The sequence below is a fragment of the Vespula vulgaris genome, chromosome 8, assembly GCF_905475345.1.
Source record: "Vespula vulgaris chromosome 8, iyVesVulg1.1, whole genome shotgun sequence".
Taxonomy (NCBI): domain Eukaryota; kingdom Metazoa; phylum Arthropoda; class Insecta; order Hymenoptera; family Vespidae; genus Vespula; species Vespula vulgaris.
In genome coordinates, this window is record NC_066593.1 from 7,373,734 (window position 1) to 7,397,332 (window position 23,599).

At 36.1% G+C, this 23,599-nt stretch overlaps 4 protein-coding genes across 4 annotated transcripts; 2 read left to right on the forward strand and 2 right to left on the reverse strand.

Annotated features, from left to right (window-relative positions):
• Positions 1–3,331: 3,331 nt before the first annotated feature.
• On the reverse strand, positions 3,332–8,113 carry LOC127065695 (arylalkylamine N-acetyltransferase 1-like). Its single transcript, XM_050998432.1, has 3 exons — positions 6,137–8,113; positions 5,529–6,028; positions 3,332–5,285 (listed from the first exon to the last, which is right to left on the reverse strand). Exons 1-3 carry the CDS (start codon positions 6,272–6,274, stop codon positions 5,096–5,098), a joined length of 828 nt encoding a protein of 275 aa, XP_050854389.1. The 5' UTR covers positions 6,275–8,113; the 3' UTR covers positions 3,332–5,095.
• Positions 8,114–8,252: 139 nt separating this feature from the next.
• Positions 8,253–10,051, reverse strand: LOC127065694 (uncharacterized). The gene has a single exon (XM_050998429.1). The coding sequence runs from the start codon at positions 9,485–9,487 to the stop codon at positions 8,573–8,575; it is 915 nt and encodes a 304-aa protein (XP_050854386.1). The 5' UTR covers positions 9,488–10,051; the 3' UTR covers positions 8,253–8,572.
• Positions 10,052–10,658: 607 nt separating this feature from the next.
• Positions 10,659–17,885, forward strand: LOC127065806 (hornerin-like). Its single transcript, XM_050998662.1, has 5 exons — positions 10,659–11,673; positions 11,781–12,250; positions 13,116–13,365; positions 13,494–14,462; positions 16,951–17,885. The coding sequence occupies exons 1-5, from the start codon at positions 10,791–10,793 to the stop codon at positions 17,883–17,885; spliced, it is 3,507 nt and encodes a 1,168-aa protein (XP_050854619.1). The 5' UTR covers positions 10,659–10,790.
• Positions 17,886–19,346: 1,461 nt separating this feature from the next.
• On the forward strand, positions 19,347–20,072 carry LOC127065807 (histidine-rich glycoprotein-like). The gene has a single exon (XM_050998663.1). It carries the CDS (start codon positions 19,347–19,349, stop codon positions 20,070–20,072), a length of 726 nt encoding a protein of 241 aa, XP_050854620.1.
• The last annotated feature ends 3,527 nt before the right edge of the window (positions 20,073–23,599 follow it).

A 23,599-nucleotide genomic window follows, 5' to 3' on the forward strand; every position in this document is an offset into this window, starting at 1 on the left:
AAAAGGAAACTGGAAAAATATGATAGTAAAAACGAGAGAAAGAGAAGAAAACGGGTAAGAAGCTGGAACGAACAGAAATGTGTCACTATGTAATAATTTCGACGAATTTCATGATTACACACGTCCATTCGTATGTACCTATTCGATGCGAGGGAGGAAATGGCGTCTCCGAAAGCGTTGTCGCCATATACGAGTAATCAGACGCGTATATCTTTCATGTCGTCCTTGGAATTATTCTCAAAAGAATTTTTCAAAGCGTCGCAAAAGAGAACGAATAACGAATAAAACTATAAGAAAAAGTTCGAAAGAAGATAAAAAGAAAGCAAACGTAGAAAACAAAGTAAAGAAGATAATTGAAAAAGCAAAAGGACTGATTTACGATTTTTAATTAAAGTAATCGAAATGCTACGAAAGAAAATCGTAAAATTACCGTTGCCATTATCAAAGAGAATTTAAATTTTCAGAATTGTTGTCGGGGCTAGTCGCTCGTAAAAGGGTTGAAATTATCTGCTGACAAGAAAATTACCTGCGCTTCAGTAGAGATTGGCCGGACGAACTTCAGCCATCTGCAGCTGGTATGCAACAATCGGGCTGACTGCGTAGAACAACGTGAAACGGCAACATTCGTAAGAATGTTCCAAGACTATTCGTATTCTCCGAATTCACGCTCTCTCTAACTTCTTCTTCTAAAACTTCTTGCGCCTCTTTTCTAAAACTGCCTTGTATTTACGTGCACGGCTTGGATCGTCCTTGTCGTCTTTCGGAAAGAAAAGAATGAGGAAAAAGGAATAAAAGATAGAGGAAGATAGTAGGAAAGAAGAAAGGAAATAATAGAACAGAAGAAAAAGATAGCTAAGAGAGGTAGGTAGGTAGAAAGAGAAAAAGAGATCCATGTAGGAAAACGGAAACAGTCTTCGAGCACGAACCATAAGACAGCGAAATCCAATTCCATCGCCGGTTAGTGCGTTGTCCGTTGCACCTGGAGACACGTCCGACGAATCAACGAGGTTTATATCTTCGACGAAGTACAGGAAGAGAAAGAAAGAAAAAGATGGAAAGAAAATCGTAAGAGTAAGGTAGAACATTTATTCTTTTTTCTCGAAGCACGCTTTCTTGTTTCTGGAAAAAGCAACATGTTACTCGGATAAACCAAAGATTTCAGCCGAACTTGTTATAAAATAAATAAATAAGTAAGTAAATATACCGTTTAAAATAATCGATTAGTTAATAAAATTGATAGAGCTCGGAAGAAAAGATATGTTTACGATTCTTGCTAATAAAAATTTTTCACTTGGAAGCTCCTTGAAATATAAAGAACGGAAAATGGCACGGTCTCGCAAAACGATGCACCGTCAGACGATATTTGAGAATTCTCTTTGCGCTCTATCTTGAGCGCTGCTCGTTGAGATACCGACCGAGAGTTAATTCGTTGATTTCATTACGCGGCTAATTTGACTGAAACTTGGACCGGTTTGAAGAGACCAAATTAAAGGTCCTCGACGTTCTTCAGTTTTAAGTGACGCTTAAAGTATGATTTTCATTAGTTATTTAACCTCAGTAAGTAATGTAATATTTGCTTTAAATGTTATCAAACTTTCATGAAGGTTCTTTAAAGATGTTATAAGTCAAGAACTATATAGATTTTTTTTATTTAAATAGATACGATGATATACGAGCAAATTCCATTCGAATGTTCGTTAATTGAAGTCCAGTTTTAAATAGAAGAATTTCTCTTCACCACTTCAATTCTATCTCGCAATTTCTCTACATGCATGATCACGAAATGTGGACCGAAAGAGAGAGGTATCCAGCTGATGGTAGATAAGGGCGGATGTCTCAACTCAAACTATTTCAATTCGGCAAACAATTCCCAATGTTAGACGGGAATTACTAGACGCGAACGCGTGTTCCTAGAAATGCACCGACGAACGCTTCGCACCGTGGGATTGGAATTATGCAGATTAAGCGCCTTAACAACGGCTTCTCAGATGCATCGTGATCCTTACTTCGTCCATTAAACTTCCATCGATGTATGTTTTTTTGTTTACAAGAGAAGTAATATTTGTAGATAAAAATTAATATCATATGTATTTGTAAGAAGATAAAATCTATTTTAGGAACGTCGGAATCGTAAGTAATAGGTTGAACTTTGTTAAAAATATAGTCAAAATATTAAATCGAATTGAAACGCTTACTAATTATATTAGATAAAACGGACGAGTCCTTTTGGTTTTCTACTTTTTGACGAGAGCTTTTGGTATTCTACTTTTTGACAAAGGCTAATATAATTTGGCTTTGAAGTTACTACATGTCTTTTAATATCTTTTCAATAGTTTTTAATAATATAAAGTAACAAAGATAAAAAGAGATCTCGCGAAAAGTCTCGTTTACGAAGAAGATATTTTTATCAACGCTTGACTATTCTATTGGTGAATATACTATATTTTAATTAAAGTAAAAATGTTAAGTTTCTGTAGATTTCTTAACAAGTTTAAATTATGAGCAAACAAAATTTAATAATCTTATTTCAAATAAAAGAATTGAGAATGTCTTTGTACGAGAGAACAAATTATTTCTACATTTACAATCATTTCTACATATAACATCGTAGATTTTCGAATCAATACTATACTATTCTTGTGTGTTTCAATAATTGATACGAATGAGATATCTATTTGTAGATAATTAATATAATGCGAGTAAAATATAAATCATGATAAAAAATGTACATTCTTATATAATACTTCAATTCTTATAAAAATTAAGTTTAGATATATCAAAGATACATAATCAACATCATAGCGAATACTTACTTCAAAATTCATAGACGATACAATATATCTCCTCGTAGTTACACACACGTTTCCTTCATAAGACTACCTGATGCAGGGGTTAGTAGGTATTAAATGCGTTTCCACTGTATGTCGAATCAAAATCAAATCGAGTTTGATACGTGGTCGGATGGCTGCACCAAAGCAGCTAAGGCAGCTAAGGCGACGAGAGAATCCTCCAACCGAAACGACATCGCACTCTCCTAACTCACCTCGAAGTTTCTCAACTGTAATTCCGACTCGATAGTTGCCACGGTATTACGGAACTGCGCGTAGCTCTTCTAACTCCATTAATCATTACAGTTTCAAGATCGGCAGAAGGTTATTTTGAAAAACATATAAGTAAGAGAGGAAAGATTGGTAGGATGTGGTTTGTAAACAAAGAGAGAGAGAGAGAGAACGAAAGAGAGAGACACACAGCAATCGTGAGTTGTTGATGACTCACTATTTACTATATCTATCTTTTCTCTGAAGATCTTATGAATTTTGAATACCTTTGTATGATCATACATCAACAAAAAATGTCATCCAAGTTATATGCCCAACGTTTTTATTTGACCTCGTGAAAATATACTCTTCAGCGTCTAGAATGAGACGTTGTCACACTGTTATATTGACCTAGATGATTTCTTAGAAATCTGTTGAAGGATAAAGGACTCGCCTCAACGTGGTGTTAATGAATTCCATATCGCAGCTTATCCTTTATCCTATCTGAATAGCGCTGACTCTTACATACATGAATTTTTAGTTCGAAGAGACGCCGTTGGTAGCTCGAATAAAGCACAAAAAAGATGTTTTACCGTCACGACGTTAAGTCTCCCGTATACGGGCATCTCTGTCCTATATAAATTCTCTGAACTGTTCTCGGCCACGGCAGCAGTTAGAAAATAGGTCAGTGCTGTCGTTTAAAGAAGATGGATCGATATCCTCTATCTTTTGAAGCGCGTATTTTGCAACGAACAGTTATAGACAGAGAACTACTTGTTGAATTTCATGCAACATTGAGTATCTTTGTATGTAAATCTAAAATAATATACGCCTTTTACTAAAATAATACTTAATGCTGTAGTAATGATTTCATACTTATTATAAACATGTCATATAACTGACAATTAAAAATCGCATTTAACGTATTTATCAAGCTTTAGTTCGTGTTTCGTAAAGAGAATTCTTTTCCTTTAGCTACAGATACGTCAGAAACAATCTCCGTATGTTACACGGTACGTTCGATTCACACCATTCTCATACTCTTGCTTCTATAAATCCAAAATAGTTGACGAAATAAAAAATGAAAAGAACCGATACATAGGTAAGTACGTAGATAGGTATACTCGCAGAATTTACCCCGACGTCATTAATTTGCGTTTAAACTGCGTCTGAAGGTGGCCAGGAAGCGTTAGCCTGCCTCCTGAGCGAGTACGCGCACACACATCGTACGAAGGGTAAGGGTATTGTAATAAATCGTTGGCTTTAATGGATTTTAGTTAAGACCAAAGTAAAGACGACGTACACACTAGAGCACAGCGCGTACAGAATTTATCTCTAGTTGCACCGATGATGCATGCGAGCAACCCCCCTCGAACAACCCTCTCGTAAACACGCCCGTAGAGCCCCACTATTGCGGGCACTTCGCATTACCCCGATGTATTTCGCTCACGGCACAACAATTCCACTTTATCTTCGAGCCAAGAGAGCGCCGAAATATCCTTTTGAATTTATTCACCATGGATACTGACGAAAAGTATAACTTTTAAACTTACGCGTTTCATTCATTCTAAACACCTATTACATATACTTTACGAGAACATCTCTCAATGAATTTTAATCTCCGTTGCTAGGTACGTTACGTTAAGAATTCATTCTGTAGAATAAATGTCATGATTTTGAGAAAGAATTGATAATGATGATAATTTAATAAAATAGAATAAGGGTAATAAAAGAGATATGTGGCTATTATTGTAAGTACTAAGTACTAAGACTGTATACATATTGAATTATGCAAAAACAAATTAATATTGATTAATATAATTAAATTACCCTTTACTTAGATCTATAAATACTTCAAATGAATAGAGCACGTTTTCAAATTAGTAGACGAGAATACAGGAAATATACATTTATCACGTCTTACCTAGCGAACAAGTTTATCTTTCGAAATATTACAAACAATATTACAAACAATAAATCAGTGAGACAGTAAATAAAGAAGCTTAGATTATTTTTTAAAAGAGATTATTTCTTTCTCTTGTTTATCTTCGAGAGAATTACTTGTAACAATTTCTATATGGCAAATGGTATGCTTTAAGAAAGTTGACACGATCGATATAAACTTCGATTTCCGTATGAGGTTCTTGTATATGTTGGAATACCATTTCATCATTCTTGACGTATCGACAATAAGGTATCGTGCAGATTTTAGTCCATCCAAAACCTTCTGCGATTCTAGCTGTATATCTATGTAAAAGGATGTATATACAAAATACAAATACAATGTTTCAAGTTCGAAATAATAATTTTAATTAAAGAATAGAAAAGGAACGAGCATTGAAATGAAAGGAACAAATCGATTTTGTTCTATTTTGGATGTATCGGTTTTTCAATACCAGAAAAAATTGACGATCCGAAGAGAAATCGCCATTCTTCAATTTCTTTCTTTAAATGTTTCTGAAATGATCGATATTACAGAGTCAGGCTCACCTGTTAGAACAGTCGATACGGAACAATCGATAACTACAATCTCGTGCAAGATACCAACTCTCTTCGATGAGCTTCTTAGCTATACCCATTCCACGATATTCTGGATCAACAGCCACATAGTTACACTCAAACACCTTGTGAACGCAATAACGATTCCAGACATCTGGTTTACGAGATTCGTAAGCGTAGAACTCTATCAGGTCGCGGACTAGACCTTCTTCCTCGCAACATCTCGCGTATTCCATAAGTTTTTTTGGTTCCCACGGACACGAACAAATATTTATAACAGCGCCGATTATGCAATGAAATGGATTCTCCGCGATTATCGTCATGCCGTTTCTAAGGTTTTCTCGAATGATCTTTACCATGGAAGGTGTCGGTGATACACTACAAAGCCCGATATTCACTATACTTGGCTCCTCTTTGAAGTATGTCTGACACATGAAATTTATTACGTTGTCATAATCAACAGGCATTGCCAAACGAGTAATATAAGTTGGCTGAAATAGAGATTATTGTTATCGAGGATTAGGATTATTAAAGTTAAATCGAGAGATAGAATAGCTCGTTTAAATTATTTTAACTTTATTCGTTTAAATATTACTCACAGGACAAATGCATGCTGTATCCTTTTCCGAAGCATTAAAACGAGATTGCAAATATCGAAGTTTTTCGATACTACGAAAAAGTTTGACGTCTTGGAAAGTTTTAGTATTGGCGATTAATCTTGAAAGCAACGATACCATGTTTCTCTATATTTCATCGTCGATCTGCCGTGAAAATCGTTCGCTTCGTGAAATAATGCGTAAATAAAAAATAGGGATTGCTTGTGCGCACGTCGCTAAATATATTTATCGACTAAAATGCCGATAGACAGCGTATATAAAACAAATACCGGAGCTATACGTGTGAACGTGGTTTACCGATCGTCGACTGTAGACATACTTCGATCTGCAGCCAAAATCGCATAGGTTAAACTTTTCACGAAGTAATCTGAAGTGTTTTAAAATTGATAAGATATGCCATCTCTTATAATTAAATTTTATACGTAATAAACATGTATAATATACGTAATATTCGTTGGAAATTAATGACATTTCAATACGAAAATACGATTATTAATAGAATAAAATGAATATTAATACAAACGATATCGCAAAACACTATGATACTTGCTATTTCTTTTTCGATTATTTCTACAATGGATATGTAGTTTATGTGGGTGTCCGTGAGATAATAAACTTTCGTATGAAAGTGATCGAATCCTCGACATCGCTCGTTCTCGTGAAATCGTACGAACACTTCTCGACCCTGTTATTCTCGGATAAAACGAATAAAAAGAAGAGAAAGATAGCGAAAAACGGCACATGGAATGCTCACCTCCTCCCTCTCGTTCTCCTCCTTCTCCTCCCCTTCACCACCCAGACTTGCTCGGAGAAAGATTAACGTAAGATAAATTGCGTTTCTTTCGGAAATCGAAGGATTCGTTTGAAACGACGTGATCGAAAGGATTCCAACGTGTTTCTAGTTTGTTCTTTTTCTACAACTGATACAGTCGTTTTGCGATAATTTCTTGCACCAGTATCGTACTTCTTACTTAATAATCTCAATAAAAATAAATAGTTCGAGAAAATGTCATTAAATATCAGAGAAAATGTTAAGGCGATCTATTCCGAGCTGAGACGAATTATTTTTATTGAAAATTACTCAATATATAACGTTTTCTAAAAAATTATTGAAGTTCACACGTTAAAGAATATCTTTTCTAAAAACGAATTTAGCAGAAACATTAGCCATGAAAGCAAAAGAACATTAGCAGGCTCATCTTTATCATATTTTTATTCAACGCTTGAAGATTAAGGTTTAAAGCCACACTTGCTTACCCGTTGTTGTCGTAGAACGTGCACGAGCGTCCTCTCAGTATCTGCAAAGGCGGACGATAATTCAGGTACGGCTCTATTCATTCATAGCCGTTGTGCCAAGTGATATGGCTGGCAGCAGTCTGCAGACTGGCGCACCTGATTTATGTATTCCAAACGCGTTCCACAACCTACGATGCACGCTCATCCATGCACACAAACAAACATACACGCGTATACATAAACACGTGGACCTACTCATAAGCGTGCATGCATACACATAGATTGAGAAAAGGAGGAGGAAAGGGAGGAGTGTGTTCGGGGTTGCTGCGGCTTATTGTTGATGAATGCACGGAACCCGAGCTCACTGAGCCACGAAGGGAATGGTACCTCAGCTATCCTCATCCTAGTCAAAATACAGGAGGATGCGCGTGTGTACGTGGCCGCGCTCGCGCGTGTTACCTGCCTGAAAAGCTGCCTCCTCCTCCTTCAACCCCTCCTTTCTCGTCCAAGCGAGCGACGCATCAATTATCACCTTTTATTCGCGTCCCAGCTAACCGCGACGAAAAATCACGATTTATTGCGGCAACAATGGCGAACATTATTAATATCCATTAATCAACGTAACCATCGTCGGCAAATCACGTTGTTCACCGTGGGAAACCTAGTCGGGGGTTGCTCCGTGGTCGTTATCAAGGAACAGGACAATGCGTCAAGATGAACCTGCAATCCGATCGAGGTATTGTCCCCTTGGGAATGTATCGATTATCGATACGATTCTACTGTGCTCTTGATTTTATTTTACACCTGCAACGTAACCCCTTAGAAATCGATACGTCAAAGCAAATTTGTCAAAAGGAAGAGACATGGTTACAATATCTTTCTAATCTTTGTACGTACAATATATGTATCCTCTATATACATTCTAATCGTTTACAATATAGGTAAATGCTATAAAATACATTTTTCGAAACTTTCGCTATTGAACGAGAAGAATTAGAACATATTTTTTAAAGATTTATCGTTTCATTAATCAAGATATAAATGTTGTCTAGCACTGTGCAATAAATAAATAGGAATCTCTTCGGTAATCAATAATACGTGAGCCTACGGTTTAATCATGCATAATCAACAATAATCGAATACACTTTATTAAAATGCATCCACGTCCATTAAAGAATACTTTTAACCCTCAACATGTCCTGCTTTTTTAACGAATTCGTCGAAATTATGGAAGAAGCCATCGTAGCCTTGCGCAGCAACATGACCTTGGGCTTCTTCATTGACCCGAGACTTCTTCGATTCTCCTTCTTTTTTGGCTTCCGCCAAGTCGAAGGCTGAATCATGACTTAAGCCCTTCTTATAGGAACGTTCGAGAGAACCATGTTTCTCCCCGTATCTTCCATGTTTCTTGAAGTGTCCACCTTGATGACCGTTGTCGTAAAAGTCAGCATCTTTTTTGTATTCGTCTTTATGATAAACATTGTGAAAGCCAGCAGCGTTGTGACCTTTATTGCGATTACCTTCAATCTCATAGCTTCCACCTTTTTCGTCAAATGACTGATCCTTTCGCCCACTAAAATTGTTTTTGATCACGGTATGTGCTTTTTTCTTGCCAGCCGCTTCAGCATAATCTTTCTTCTGTTTCTCTTTCTCTTCCTTACCCTTCAAGCTCTTTTCAAATTCAACCGTTTTCTTACGACCCTTCTCGTTCTTTACTCCTTGAGACGCTTGATTCGAAAACACGTATCTAGTAGCCTCCGAACCGGTAGCCATTACCTGCGGTTCACCAAGAACAAGTTCCATGTGATCCACGCCAGGTGGTATAACACCTTTGTAATTAGGTGGTAACATTTCTGCGTCCGGTTCCAAAATTAAAGGTTCCTTTGTATCTTTTTTATCCATTGGCTCAACATCGAAATCTTCCAGACCTCTGTCCGCATCAACAAACTTAGGTGGTGACAAATCTTTGATGATATAATCGGTAGAAAAAGCTTCGAGATCGGATCGTGTTTGGTCACTTTTGTTCACCGGATATGTTGAAACGCGAACAATGGCGACGCAGAGAACGTACCACCACAACCCCCGCACGTTTTTCATTCTCCTTTCTCTATGTCTACACCTGACGTGTCTAGTTTATCGCGTTTGAGATAAAACAGAAGGTTCTACTTTTTTCTTTCTCTTTCTCGAGCGGTCGCGATTAGGGAAAACGCAACGTCAACGTGACTAGGTGTTTTTTTCTTTCTCCCTCCCTCTCTCTCTCTTTCCCTTTCTCTCTTTCTCTATCTCTCTTTATCTTTCTCCCTCTCTTCTCTCTGTCTCCCTCTCTGTCTCTATCTCTATCTGTGTCGTTCTGTTTCTCCCTTTTCTTATATCGCGTTAAGTGTACTCGCGGCGTTTCGTTTCTCGCGTTGAAATAAACTGTAATCACTGTGCCATGTGGCGAGCTCTTTTATATCTCCTGACCGATCGCCGGAACGCCCGCGCTCGATTGGCTCTTGCCCAGAACTGGTCGAATACATCTGGAAGGACGGTACTTCTCGAGACTAGTGATGCTGTGGACGAACTTCGTTTTCACTGATTTTGCGCGACCTCACCGAGATGTCTCTCTGTTGCCGGCACACTCTTCTCAAGGTCGCCCCACTTTGCTCGATCCGTTGAAAGTCGGACAGTTTCGTTCTACTATTCTCCAATACCACCCCTACTCTCGAAAAAGAGAAGCTCACAATCCCACACGGGCTTCGTTGTATCCATTTGAGCTTTTAATCCAATTCAGTCTTGATATGTTATATTTATTATTTTATTTTCCAGTTCGAAAAAAAACTTATGACACATTTTTTATAAACGTATATCGATCTATAAGTATCATCAACAATACATAAATAATATCAGAATGCTGGGTTATAAAAATTCTCGAAGAAATATCGTTGAATGCAAGCTCAAAATATCTCACAGAATCGTTCATCCATAGAAAATGGTCCTCGATCAATACAAAAACGTGAAAGAATATTATTGTCTCGCCGCGTTGAATCCAGTGTGACTAAAAAAGTATAACTATTTCATCTCGTACGTAATAATTTAAATATTCTAATAACAATAGTATGCCATATTCTGACGCAGCCGAAATTTTAATATCTTGCCAAACTATGTTGCGCAAATCTAACCAATTCACAGTAACGGTTACGGCAGGATAATTATATTATCAATAAAGCTTTGTATTTGAATTTGATTTGCTGACCATGAGATATTTACATAGAAAGGAACGAGAACGTCTATCTTGATTGAACGACCTTTGTTACCAACGCGCATATAAAAGCTAGACCAGTTACTAACATGGGTGTCAGAGTAAGCAAGTCCACCTTCGACTACACCTGTCAATTCTCGATTTTGTTCTGTATTCATTATGATTGCGATCGCAACGACTCTTGTATTGATCTTGATCGGATTCAATTATGGATCACCAACGAAAATGGAAAGGATGACAATCTCGAAAACGAGTATGGCCGACCTTGAGTCTTCTGCTACGGGTTACACGTACAAGCAAGAACAAGACTATCCCGTGACCTACGTACATTACACCAATTATGGGAACGGACGTTACTACGATACACCATCGCATTATGTCGTCCATGGTAGTAGTGTGGGTACTGTTGCACCTGTTGCTGTATCGGTTCCTCGAACGGCGGGTCTCTACGAAAAGCCTGTAATCGCTTATGCGAACGCAGGGCAGAAGCCGAGTTTCTACGTGCAACAGCAATTGCCTTACGTAAAGACGAGTACCGATCACGTGGCAGGGCACGGTGTCCACATTGTTTCACGAAAACCTTTGGCACCTTATTACGTGTCTGTGAGTAATGAAAAGGTACAAGTAGAAGATGGTAATCAAGATCATACCGACGAGAAGAGTAAGAAAGAAAGTGACGATGAAAAGCAGGAGTATAACGATGAACACGAAGACGATGATGATGATGATGAGGACGATGATGATGCCGGCAGTGGATATAACGATGCTCATGAAACTCATTATTCCTCGTTTCCATCGAAAGGATTAAAGTATGTTCATCTGGGACATCCTCAAAAAAATATTGTAGAATTATGTGATAAAGATCAAGATGATTTTATTAATTTCAAAGCTGACGATGGATCTTTCCTTAAAACTAAATCAGGCAAACAATATTCCGACGAAGAGCATTCGTCTTACGAGGAAAAGGGTGATAATGATCACAACAGCTATGACGAATTTGACAAAGGGCAGAAAAAAGTTTATGATTCGGCTGAAAAAACTGGTTTGTATTTTGTTTCCAAAGAACAGAACAATATCCTTATACAGAGTTATAAATAAAACTTCTATTTTGCAATAGATGGTTTACTTATATGCATTTTGTTTTTCTAGGTGACTACAATCTAGAGAGTGGTCACAAAAAAGAACACATCGATACATCCAATGCCTATGGTCAACACGATGACTTGGAAAAGGGTGAAGAAGGTGCTAAGCATGAACACAGTTCGTATCATAAAAAAGGAGGAAAGACTAATGGTTTTCACAAAGTCTATCATAAAGACGAATATAAAAAGAACACGGACTTTTACGATGAAAACCACAAAGACGGGCAGTTCAGTAAACACTTTGCCTTCGATCAGCATCATAATGCAAAAGAGGGCGATTTTAAAAAGGGTTCTCATCACGATTCTGGCTTCGATCATTGGGATAAGATGAAGAAAGATGATTTCCATAAGGGTCACGACATTAGTTACAATCAAGGACACCACTCCAAAAAGAGTGAAGATTCTTATCATAAAGATTACTCTGATTATTTGAAAAAAGGTGGAAAACAAGCAGAAAAGAAACATGGACATTCTAAAGTTCATGACGATCATTGATAGATAATATAAATATTTATATAATGTACTTATTTTGCTGTTAATATTGTGAGACATATATTTGAAATAATAAATAAATTTTTATGTAACGTTTGATATCGTAAAATTTTTCACTTCATACTGTTTAATTTTGTAATTACACCACAAAAATATATCCATGGTGTTTATATGTCCCACATATTCAAAAATAAATATAATCTGAACGTGATAAAATGTATTCGAATGTACAATGTATTATACATGACTAACAAATACATCAGTCATAGCTCACATTTTTGTAATGCTTTGTCGATACTTATAACGTGAATTTCGTAGTATTGCCAGACTAACCCTCTTTTAAGGTATTCATCGATCAATTAGCGTAGCACCGAAGTGAGTAACTGTCAAGTAAGACAGTGATGTAATACCGGCTGTTGTGCATTCCCGCGGTATTCTACTTTCTAAATTAGAATAGTTCGTGCTCCGGATTAAAAACAAAACAGTGAAGCGTATACCGATCGAAACTAATTCTTTGAGATAATGTTGCGTTACGGTCAATAAATCGAGCTCTACCATCGAAATAACGGATATACGATTTATTTTCGAAATTTAAAAGGAAATATGGTCTTATAAAACAATCTGCATAATTTTACGTGTCGTCTTTGTTACTAATCATTACAAATGATGTATCCTATAAAAGAGTCGTCAGATCAAATATATATAATCAGATATACGTGATTCGAACTCCCGAAGTTCTATCTTAAAGCATTTAAAATAACATAAAATCACATTAACGATTATGAAACTAAACGTTTATTATATCGTGAGTGTAATATGTTTGTTGATATGCGAAGGAATCGAGGTGAAGGAACCCGAAAAAATAAAAAATAATTCGAAAAAATCAATAGTGAAAGATATGGAAACGTCAAGCAGCGAATACGCGTTTAATAGAAGAGGAAATGAGTTTAAACGATACGACACAATTGGTCACCATGGAACAGATGAATTTGCACCTTTTATTAAAGGCGATGGATTTGGAAATTCCAATTTAAATGTGGCTAACTCGATTTACGGATTCAATTATCCAACCGCGTATAAAATTAGAAATATTGGTAAAGGTATTGGTTAGAATCTCTTTTTAATAAATATCTTGTAATCGTTGGAGTTATTTAACAACTATAATAAAATTGGATGGTATCATTTTAATCATAGTAATCACTATGGATTATACGTATATCTGCATCAGGTACCCGCGGTATGGAATCGAGTTTACGACGTTTAGGTGGACAGGATAGTAGCCTTGGCAACATCGAAGGATTCGATTACGATGGAAGCGATGGATTTCACATTAAAGGAAGCCTCACTCGCTCTCAATATTATGGTTTACCAAGACATGCAGAAAATTATAAACTTTCGAGAAACAAACTGGGTCTTGGTGATACGAATATCAGACTGCATTCTAATTTAGGTACTGACAATTTAAGGAAATCGATAGGAATACAAAATGTTCCATACGGTAATATTTTGGAAAATGATCTTCTCACCGATGACATCGTTATACCCTATAAATTGAATTTAGATGATGGATTTAAGAACGGAATTATTGATGACAAATATAATTTCGCTATTGGTGATATTTCGAGATATCAGGACGAAGAAAAGACTGAGGCAGTCGAAAAGCTCGGCAACACATATGAAGTAACCGAAGATTTTGATAAAGACGAAAAGGAAGCTATCGGAAAATCTCATCTCTTTGGATATCAAGAAGACTTTGCAGAAACTAAAAAAGACGAGGAGGAAGAAGATTTGAAATACGGTAAAAATGAATCTGCTGCAAAGGAACTGTCGAGCGAAAGTCATGGAAAAAACGAGAGTCATAAAAAAGGTCACAAAACGTCGGGGTTTCATAACGTTTACCACAAGGACGAATACAAAAAGGACACGTCCTTTTATGACAACGAGCATGTCGACGAACACGAAGAAAGTTATGGCTCGGAGAACAGCGAACACGAAGAAGCAGAAGGTGAACAAAAGAACATCAAAAAGTTGGATGCAGGTTACCAAGAGAACGAACACGCACAAAAGGAAATATTTCTCAATGGTCATCAATACGGTACTGCTCAAGGACACGACAGGGAAGCTAGCGGAAAAGAGCATTACGTTAAGAATGCTGCATTTTTAAAGAAAGATGAACAAAGTGCAAGGAAAGTGAAAGGTGATTCATTGTACTTAAAAAAGCATTATTGAATTATTGCCAAGGAGCTTCTTTCTACTTGAATTTATTTATCGATTATTTCATCTAAAATCTATTCTTGTAGAATCTATCACTAATCTGCAGAATTACTAAATTTTTTAATAACTTGGGATTCAATATGTAGAACAAGATATTTTTAAATACAATAAAATTAAGTCGATTTTAAATAGTTTTATTTTCTTGTTTCAATGATCGTTGATCAACTTCTTCTTCGAACATATATAAAAACTAAAACAAATAGTGTGAAAGTAACGATATTTATCAATTTAATGATTACATCAAAATCGTACGTACTTGTACGGCTATATTACTTAATACTCAAGGAAGGGATAAATGACTATATAAAATTATTTTTATTTCGAAATGAAAGCTTGATGAGTGACCTCCTTTTTTTCTGTTCATAACTTCAAAATAGAAAGCGTGACTGCCATGACCAAATATTCGAAAATGCTGCTGGTGCAGCGGAAAAAAAATAACCAGGGAATTTGATAAAGAACGTTCATTGAAATTTCTGTACGCTGTATATTTCGATTGTTACTCGTGGATTCGATTTTGACGTTCTATGTATATACGTAGGAAAATATTTATTTTGTAATTTATAATTATAAAAATAACGTACGAGTAAAAACAAACGTAATGCAACAAGAAACGATAATTGTGATTGTTTCAATTCAATGTCCATCTTTAAATCCCCATTTCTTGTGATCCTCGTGATCACCTTTTTTACCATGCTTAGAATGATGTTGATAATGTTCGTCATGTCCACCTTCACCCTTGTGACCCTTTTCATCGTGATGATGATGTCCCTTCTCATAGTGACCTTTTTTCCCATATTTATCCTCGTGATGACCGGAATCATGATGACCTTTCTTGAAGTGACCGCCCTTTTTATGTTCATGCTCGTGATGATGACCACCGTGATCCTCGTGATGGCCAGACTCATGATGCTCGTCGAAGAATTCTTTATCTTTTTTAAATTCATCTAATTTATGAACTCCGTGATGCCCCTTGGTACTATGTCCCTTGCCGTAATGGCCTTTCTCATGAAATTTATGGCCCTTCTCTCCCTTTTCACCTTTATGATGCTCGGCGTAGTAACCATCGTCATGATGATGATGCTTCTTGTGTCCTTCATCCTCGTGATAGTGTCCCGAGTGTCCCTCTTTGTCGTGGTGTCCTTTATCACCCTTTTCGTGATGATGTTCACCCTTATAGCCCTTGTCGCCCTTTTCACCGTGCTTGCTATAATGATCGGAAAAATGCTCTTCGCCACCACCCTTTTCTTCGTGATGACCAGATGCAGCTACTTCCAAGTCCGACAGATCTGTCGTAACTCTTCGACTTTCAACCAGAATTGAGTGAGCGATTGAAATCGCTACGAGACAAATCACCAAAGCGAAACACCTCATCGTATCAACTAAATATACTCGTCAACACCCACCGTGACCCTTTCGCTTCAACGCTGCGCTCGGTGTGATAAAGCCACGCGCTACTCTCTTATTATATACAGGACGGAGAATAATCGGCGATATTAGGGAAGCAATACCTCCTTTTCTTGGCTGATTAGTTCGTTGCGAAAGTTATGTCTTTTTAACCTGCTTAAATCGTAATATCGACTTCAAGCGGTTCGTTGATCGTGAACGTTACGTAATCTTGATCGAAATCGTCGCCACGCTTGCACAAATGTGCTTCAGACGTCTTTTAATCCAAGATTTTCTCTTCTTGTTCGATCTCGAACTTCCACCACTACTTTCTTCCTCTTCCGAAGTGACTTAGCATATTTCGTGTGAATATTAAAATGTATTAATATTGTAATTCAATCTGCCTGATTGCCAATCGTTAATCTTATCTAATTACAAAGTTATGGAATAAATAATACTTTAATTGCTAAAAAAAATAAGATCTTTTATGGTAAAAAGGTGATAAAATTCTAAGATAAAATAAAATAAAAAGTTTCTCAAAAAATCATTGCAAAATCGAAGTATTACAGATAAAAACAACTTAATTATCTCAAGTACATTTTATTCACAAACGTACAAAAAAAAGACAATACTGAATTTACCGTATTGAAAAGCTATACTTTCCTTCGGAAATGTATTTTTTCTATCTTATTTTTCAAAATACTTACCATTAAACCATGAAGTACAAACCTTTGATGTACTTACGTGATAAAGGACAGTGCAACAATATCATAAGAAATAAAAGTTACAAGTTAAAGCTTATATCTTATTCCTTTAGTAACTTCAATGGTTCCTTGTATTCATATCTCAAACTTGGTTTTGATCAAACAAAATAAAGAAGTATTCTACGAGAAGCTTCAAAAGTACTTACGTTAGAAAGCAAGTTCGCTGATAGCGCTGGATAGTAAAAGAGAAGATTTACGAAACGCGAAACCCGCTTTGTGGACAAGTCGATGAGAAAGAACGAAAGTGATTACGTACGAATCCAGGAGCGGAGCAACAAGTATATAAGCTTAGATGTGGTGAAGCTTGGTCAGTCGATCGTACTCGTTGGTCCGTCAAAGTACCAACAATGGCTTACTACGTGTCTCGGATATGTCTGACTTTCTTTCTCCTCTATGCGATTGTCGATTTCTCATCGGCAAAGAAGGTGAGAGACGAACGAGATCTAGAAGTAGCTGCTAGCCATCATCACGGAGGTGGTGGTGGTGGCGGTGGTGGCGGTGGCGGTGGTGGTGGAGGTCATCATCACGAGTCTGGTGGAGGCCATGAGCACCATGGACATCATCACGAAGAACATGGAGAGAAAGGGGACAAAGGTTACAAGGGTTCTCACCATCACGAGAAAGGCGATCATGGCCATTATGGTAAAGAACATCACGAGGGACATCATGGCGAACACGGTGGACATAAGAAGGGACATCACGAAGAGGACGAACATCACGGTCATCATCACGAGCACGAACATGGCCACAAGGGATCTAAATTCGGTCATTCGAAAGGTCACAAGAAGGGAGAAAAAACTCATGGGTATCATCACAAAGCCCACAAAGATGAATATCATAAAGAGCATAAGTTCTACGACGATTATCACAAAGGCGGACACCATGAGAAACATGGATCCCATCATGGACATCACGGAAGCAAAGAGGGACATCATAAGAAGGGTGGACATCACCACTCCGGTCATCACGAGGATCATCATGGAAAGAAGGGCCACCACGACAAAGGACACTTTGATGAGGATCACAAGGGACATCATGGAAAGCATGGCCATGAGGAACACTATCATCATCACGAAGATTATGGGAAGAAGGGCGAACATCACGGAGGGAAATCTCACGGATTCTCGAGCGGTGGTGGTCACGGAGGTGGCGGCGGTGGCGGCGGCGGCGGTGGTGGTCACGGCGGCTACCATCGCTAATTATTATCGCAACAAGTTCATTCTATTGTAATTCGAACGTTGTTGAATCGTTAATATTTGTTTTCTCGTTGATTATTTTTAAACTCTCTTTAATCCCTAATCGATCTAAATTGTTAATTTTAATAATTAAAATATATAAGAATTACAAATCGTATCGCATATCTTTTTCTTGATAAATTTCCGACCCAATTTTATATACACTCCTATGATCCTTAATTTCAGTATAAATTTTATAAATGATAATTATTATTCTATTTAAATAAAAGAACTGATTGATTAAATTATGAGCTTTATATTTTCCAAACTATATTTATTTTTACGTCAAAAATCACAGAAGTTTCATTTACTATCTTTTTGCTTCCAATCAAAGTATTGTTACGAACATTCTCTGTGTATTAAATTAAATATTATATCAAATATTAATGTCCTATTTTCTTTATCATATAAGTTTATTTCCAAATTCGAAGAACAATATGTTAATGTTACGTCAACCGTAGAAAACAATTAAAATGATTAACGTAATCAAATTTTTTTTAATGATACCTTTCAATTACACGGTATAATGAGTTATTACAATATTGTTCTCCATTATGGATAAATAATCCCCTATAACCATTATAATTATGACAATATAAAATATTTATTTTTAATACGAGTAATGAGGATAATCGTCATTAGCACAGTGTCACGATATACATATCGAATGGCGAATCCAGTTTAATATTCTCCAGCACGTATGATAATAAATCAGCTAATACCAAAAACTAATTATGCGAAAGCACGCACAACAAATTATGTTACGATAACGGTATGTGAAATGGTTTAACGTAGTAATTTTGAAGAATCAATATAAATTTGTTTGATCTATTTCCATGATATCACTTTAATATTAAAACAGGAATCGGACTAATCGGCAAAATATTTGTAATTATTTCAGTAACTATAAATTTTACTCGTATAAATATTGATTATAGTGAGTAATAACGATAGCAGAAATATTATTTAAACTGAATTCTCTTATTTAAAGGATTGATATTAATAATTGTTATAAAAAAAGTCATAAAATAGTGACTGTATAATTTTTTTAAAAAGTTGACCAACTGGTTACGTATAAGTTTCTTTAACAAAACTCGGCGAGACCGCTTCGTTTCTCGATCATGAGAGCAGAAAACAACGTTACAAATGTATCAAACCAAAAAAAGGACGATCTCTATATAGCACAACGAAGAGAGAAACCGAAGCTATTCGCTCCCACCACAGGAACCTAGCTGAAAACGCCACCACCGCTGTTGTGGTTTGCCCACCTCCATCTGCCAATACATAGCGCTGGACTGGGTACGAAACGTATAAATTAATCGGCCTAGTATCGAGATCCCATCCCGTCACCTGCATCAGCTGGGTGCATTTGAACTGGCAGTGGGTTACCTTACCAAATATCAACCATACTGCTAAACAAGCAATATGATCGGTTTACGGGGTGCTCTGATAACAGTGGCCCTTTTTGTCACATTGGCCCTGGCTAGAGATATTAGTGACTTGAAGGATTTAGAAACAGCTGCAAGCCATCATCATTTCGAAAAAGGTGGTGGAGACGAGCATCACTCCGGTCATCATAGCGAACATGGTGAAAAAGGAGATAAAGGTTACAAAGGTTATCATCATCATGATAAAGGAGAAAAAGGACATCACGACAAAGAGGGACATTCGGGACATTATCACGAAGATGAAGGACACAAGAAGCATCATCATCACGATGATGGATATTACGGAGAACATCACAAAGGAGAAAAAGGCGAGAAGGGCCACAGTTTTCATGAGAAAGGACATTACGGTAAAGGACACAGTACCAAAGGTCATCACGAGGTGAAGAAGTTCGACGAATTTAAGAAGGATAAGGAATTCCACGATGAACATCACGACTCCGGTCATCACGAAGATCACGGTGGTCATCATCACGAGCATGGTCACAAAAAAGGTGGTCACTTTAAGAAGGGACATCATGATCATGGCCATCATGAAGATCATTACGGTAAAAAGGGCCATCACGAGAAGGGACACCATCATCACGATCACAAAGGTCACAAAGACAGCGGTGGACACGATGAACATTATCATCACGATTCTCATTATGGTAAAAAGGGTGGTCACGAAGATCACAAAAAATGGGGATACAAACACGGCCATTAAGAAACTCATCCAATTAAGAGATACCACCAGCTGTTCTTTCACTCGATTTGCTGTTTCCCTGAACGTTTCGATCACAATTTTCCTAACTCTTGTATGATTTCAAAACGGAATTCAAATGATATGTTATATTTATAAATTGTTGATTGTTAATTTTGTTAATTGATAAGTTGGAATTGTTCGTTAAAAATAAATTGTTTTTGTTAGAAATAAAATGACCATCCCTAAAGTGTCGTTCATCGATTTTCTACTTGTTTTAATAACAAAGAAAGAGATTAAAATATCAGTTACAGTCAGTTAGTGACATGAAATTCCTGTCGGACTGTCTCTGTTATATAAGATAGTAAAAAGATTATTCTAGAGGAATGAGCTTTTTCTTCGCGTTTAAAGATAAACACTTTCACTGTATTCATTCGCGTAGAAAAGTCTTTGATCTCCATTGAAATAAAAACCATTCGCAGATCCTGCATTCTAGAATTTCTTTTCATATCTCATTTTATACCACATATTATCACACTTTTACCACATTTTATTCGAGAAAAACATAAAATTTTCATAAATGTTTGAACATATATCAATAATCACAAGAACGCATGAACACGCTTAAATATTACACGTAAATCGGAATCATTAGAATTGTATCATTATCAAAGAGCCGCGTAAAAATGAAAGAACTTTCACTGTCATTAAAGAAATTCCAATAGTTCGATCATTTCTTAAATTGCAATATTGAAATTAGTATTGAATTAAATTCAACCGTGATGTTGGAAAATTTTTTCTTAAGTTGCTGAACAATAGGATCTTCTATAAAAAAATAGAAAAGCAAAATCAAAATCAATATAATGATCGTTTAATTACGGAGTCGAACATTGTTCATATGATTTGAAAATGTACGGATGATTTTAGAAATTGTCATAAGATTAAAGAATATGATATACTAGTATACGTATTGTTTGTGTACTATGAGAGCTTCCGATCTTGCCAGAGGCATTGTTTGTAGGAGGTAGCATTCATGCGATCTACTTGATGTTCCAGCTATTCGTTTTAACGATGACGAAAGAGCAGGTACCCGCCATTGTTTCGATCTGCGTCGCACGTACGCGTTGCGGGATTAATTAATGTAATTGGAGTGGTCCTAGTACAAAGGAAAAGAAGCAAAAGAAGGAAGAAAAGCAGTACACTAAATGCGTACGTGATACGTGATATGAGAGAAATGTAACCGTGCATCTACCACTATCTATACACACGTACAACATACACACACACACACATAGATATACTACGTATACCAGATCAGTTTTATCTTCAGCTTATGTACACTAAATACAGTAGAATAGATGAACATAATTTATTAGGAGTAAGCTTGATTACTTATCTATATCTTTTTATAAAGACATCCTTTGTTTTAATAATATAAAAATAAAAAGTATCTACTCTACAATTTCTCAGTTATCGTACTTTTAAATATCGTATATAAAAAAAATTTAGTTTGAAATGTGCTTTGTTATCTCTCACAACAGATTAAATCGACTTTTTCCAATTAATTTTGTTGCGAATAGTTCAATAAAAATAAACTGCAATATTTAAACTATGTATTGTTGACGTATAAGATAGTTGATCGAACGAAACGACGAACACGTTTCAACAAAAATCGTTAAATTCCTTTCAATGCTACGATTTTCGAATGAAATTTCTCTGAAAGAGAATAATGGCTATTAATTAACAATGCAAATAGCAGTAAGTTACTAGTCAGAAACACTAAAGCCAGCAAGTATCCCCTTCGTTCTTGCTTAGCACTCTGGTGGTGGATGTCCTGCCACTTCCCACCAACTTTGACCTACTATTTGACTCGTTTCGAGTCAGTTACGTTCTCTCGCTTTCACATCTCTAACTGATCGCCTTTCCTGAACATTGGAACAAATTGGATTCGCTCGAAGAATCATGATTAGAAATTCACAAAAAATGTAGACAATAATCTCTGTTATTTTATCGAAATCATACGAATTATTGACACATTTATGTACTTATATTATCGATTAGAAAAAACCAGATTAATTCAGTGTTATATTTTGTGGCGTAATTTAAAATAGTCAATTTTTTATCAGACCTTAAAGCCTCTATCAGAGATTAATCCTAAAGAATGTAAATTCGATAATGGGCGACGAGAATAGAGATATAAACCGATAGAATAGGTAACTAAATTGATAAACGAACGAAGTAAAGGAGGGAGGATTAAAAATAATGATTTCAAGTCGCTTATCTTCTGTATGAGAAGTATAACGATAGTATAACGAAGTAACAGAAGTATGAATTTTCAGTAAGAAATATAAGAGTTCAGTAAGAAGTATAAGAGGATACAAAGCATTCAACTTATTGCAGGTTTATTAATTTCTGGATGCAGTCTTATAAATTTATTATTGTTTTCACAAAATGCGGAATACAGACTTATTTATTAATTATTAATTAATTAGCGGTTTCATAGAGAACAGAATACAGAATTATTAATTAATTACTGGTTTCACAGAATGCACAATACAAACTTATTAATTAATTACCTGTTTCATAGAATGGAAGATATAAATTTAAGAGGTAATCACAAAATTATTAAGTAATTAGTGGCTACATAATGACGGAAACCAAATTTTTCTAATTATTTCTTTCCGGCTTTCACTTCCTCAGAGGGAAATTCATCACACAAGGAACTTGCAAGATAAAAGATCTGCTTCTCCTTTTTCTATTACATAAAAATGTTAACGCCTATGATTCTAATTGATTTAATATTTAATAAGAAATTTATTATATTACGAAAAAAGGTTTAACTAACGTAAGACTAGAAGAATTTAATGGAACGCATTTTTATAAATAGAAGTATTGGAAATTTTAACTTTTTATGTCTCTAAAAGTGTTATGTGCATGATAGGATAGCGATCTTTTGAGAAATACTAAAAAAGCATCGGTTTATTTTCTGTTCTAAGCGGATCCTTCGATTACGCAATACTAATCTCTACGAGGAAAATATTAAATGTAAAAAAAGGAAAAAAGTAATCATACGTAGAACCTAATAGTATCATTCTTAGCAATATCGATTAATATATACACATGTTGATTATATCTTCTTACCAAAAATTCATATCAAAATATATTTGAAGAAAAAAAACGAGAGAGAGAGAGAGAGACAGAGAGAGGAAGGGAGACAGAGTGAGAGAAAGGGAGGGAGGAATAATAAGACGATATAACTTACTTATATTCTTGAAGTTCATCATTGTTGACCTCTTGCCACTAAAGAAGAAATCGGCTAGACGAGGTAGTTGATTCCAGACAATAGCAACATACCGAGACCACCACCCTAAGCTCGTCTTATATAAGCAGAAGAACCTTTGATAAAATTTTCACGAGACGGCAGCAACCTTACGAATAATAAACGCGTCGGCATACTAGAGCCATCTAATGAAAATTGCATCGTGAAACCGCATAAGGCAAGCTCTTTTGATGGTCGTAAGCTCACGGATTAAATACTATGGCCAAGCTTA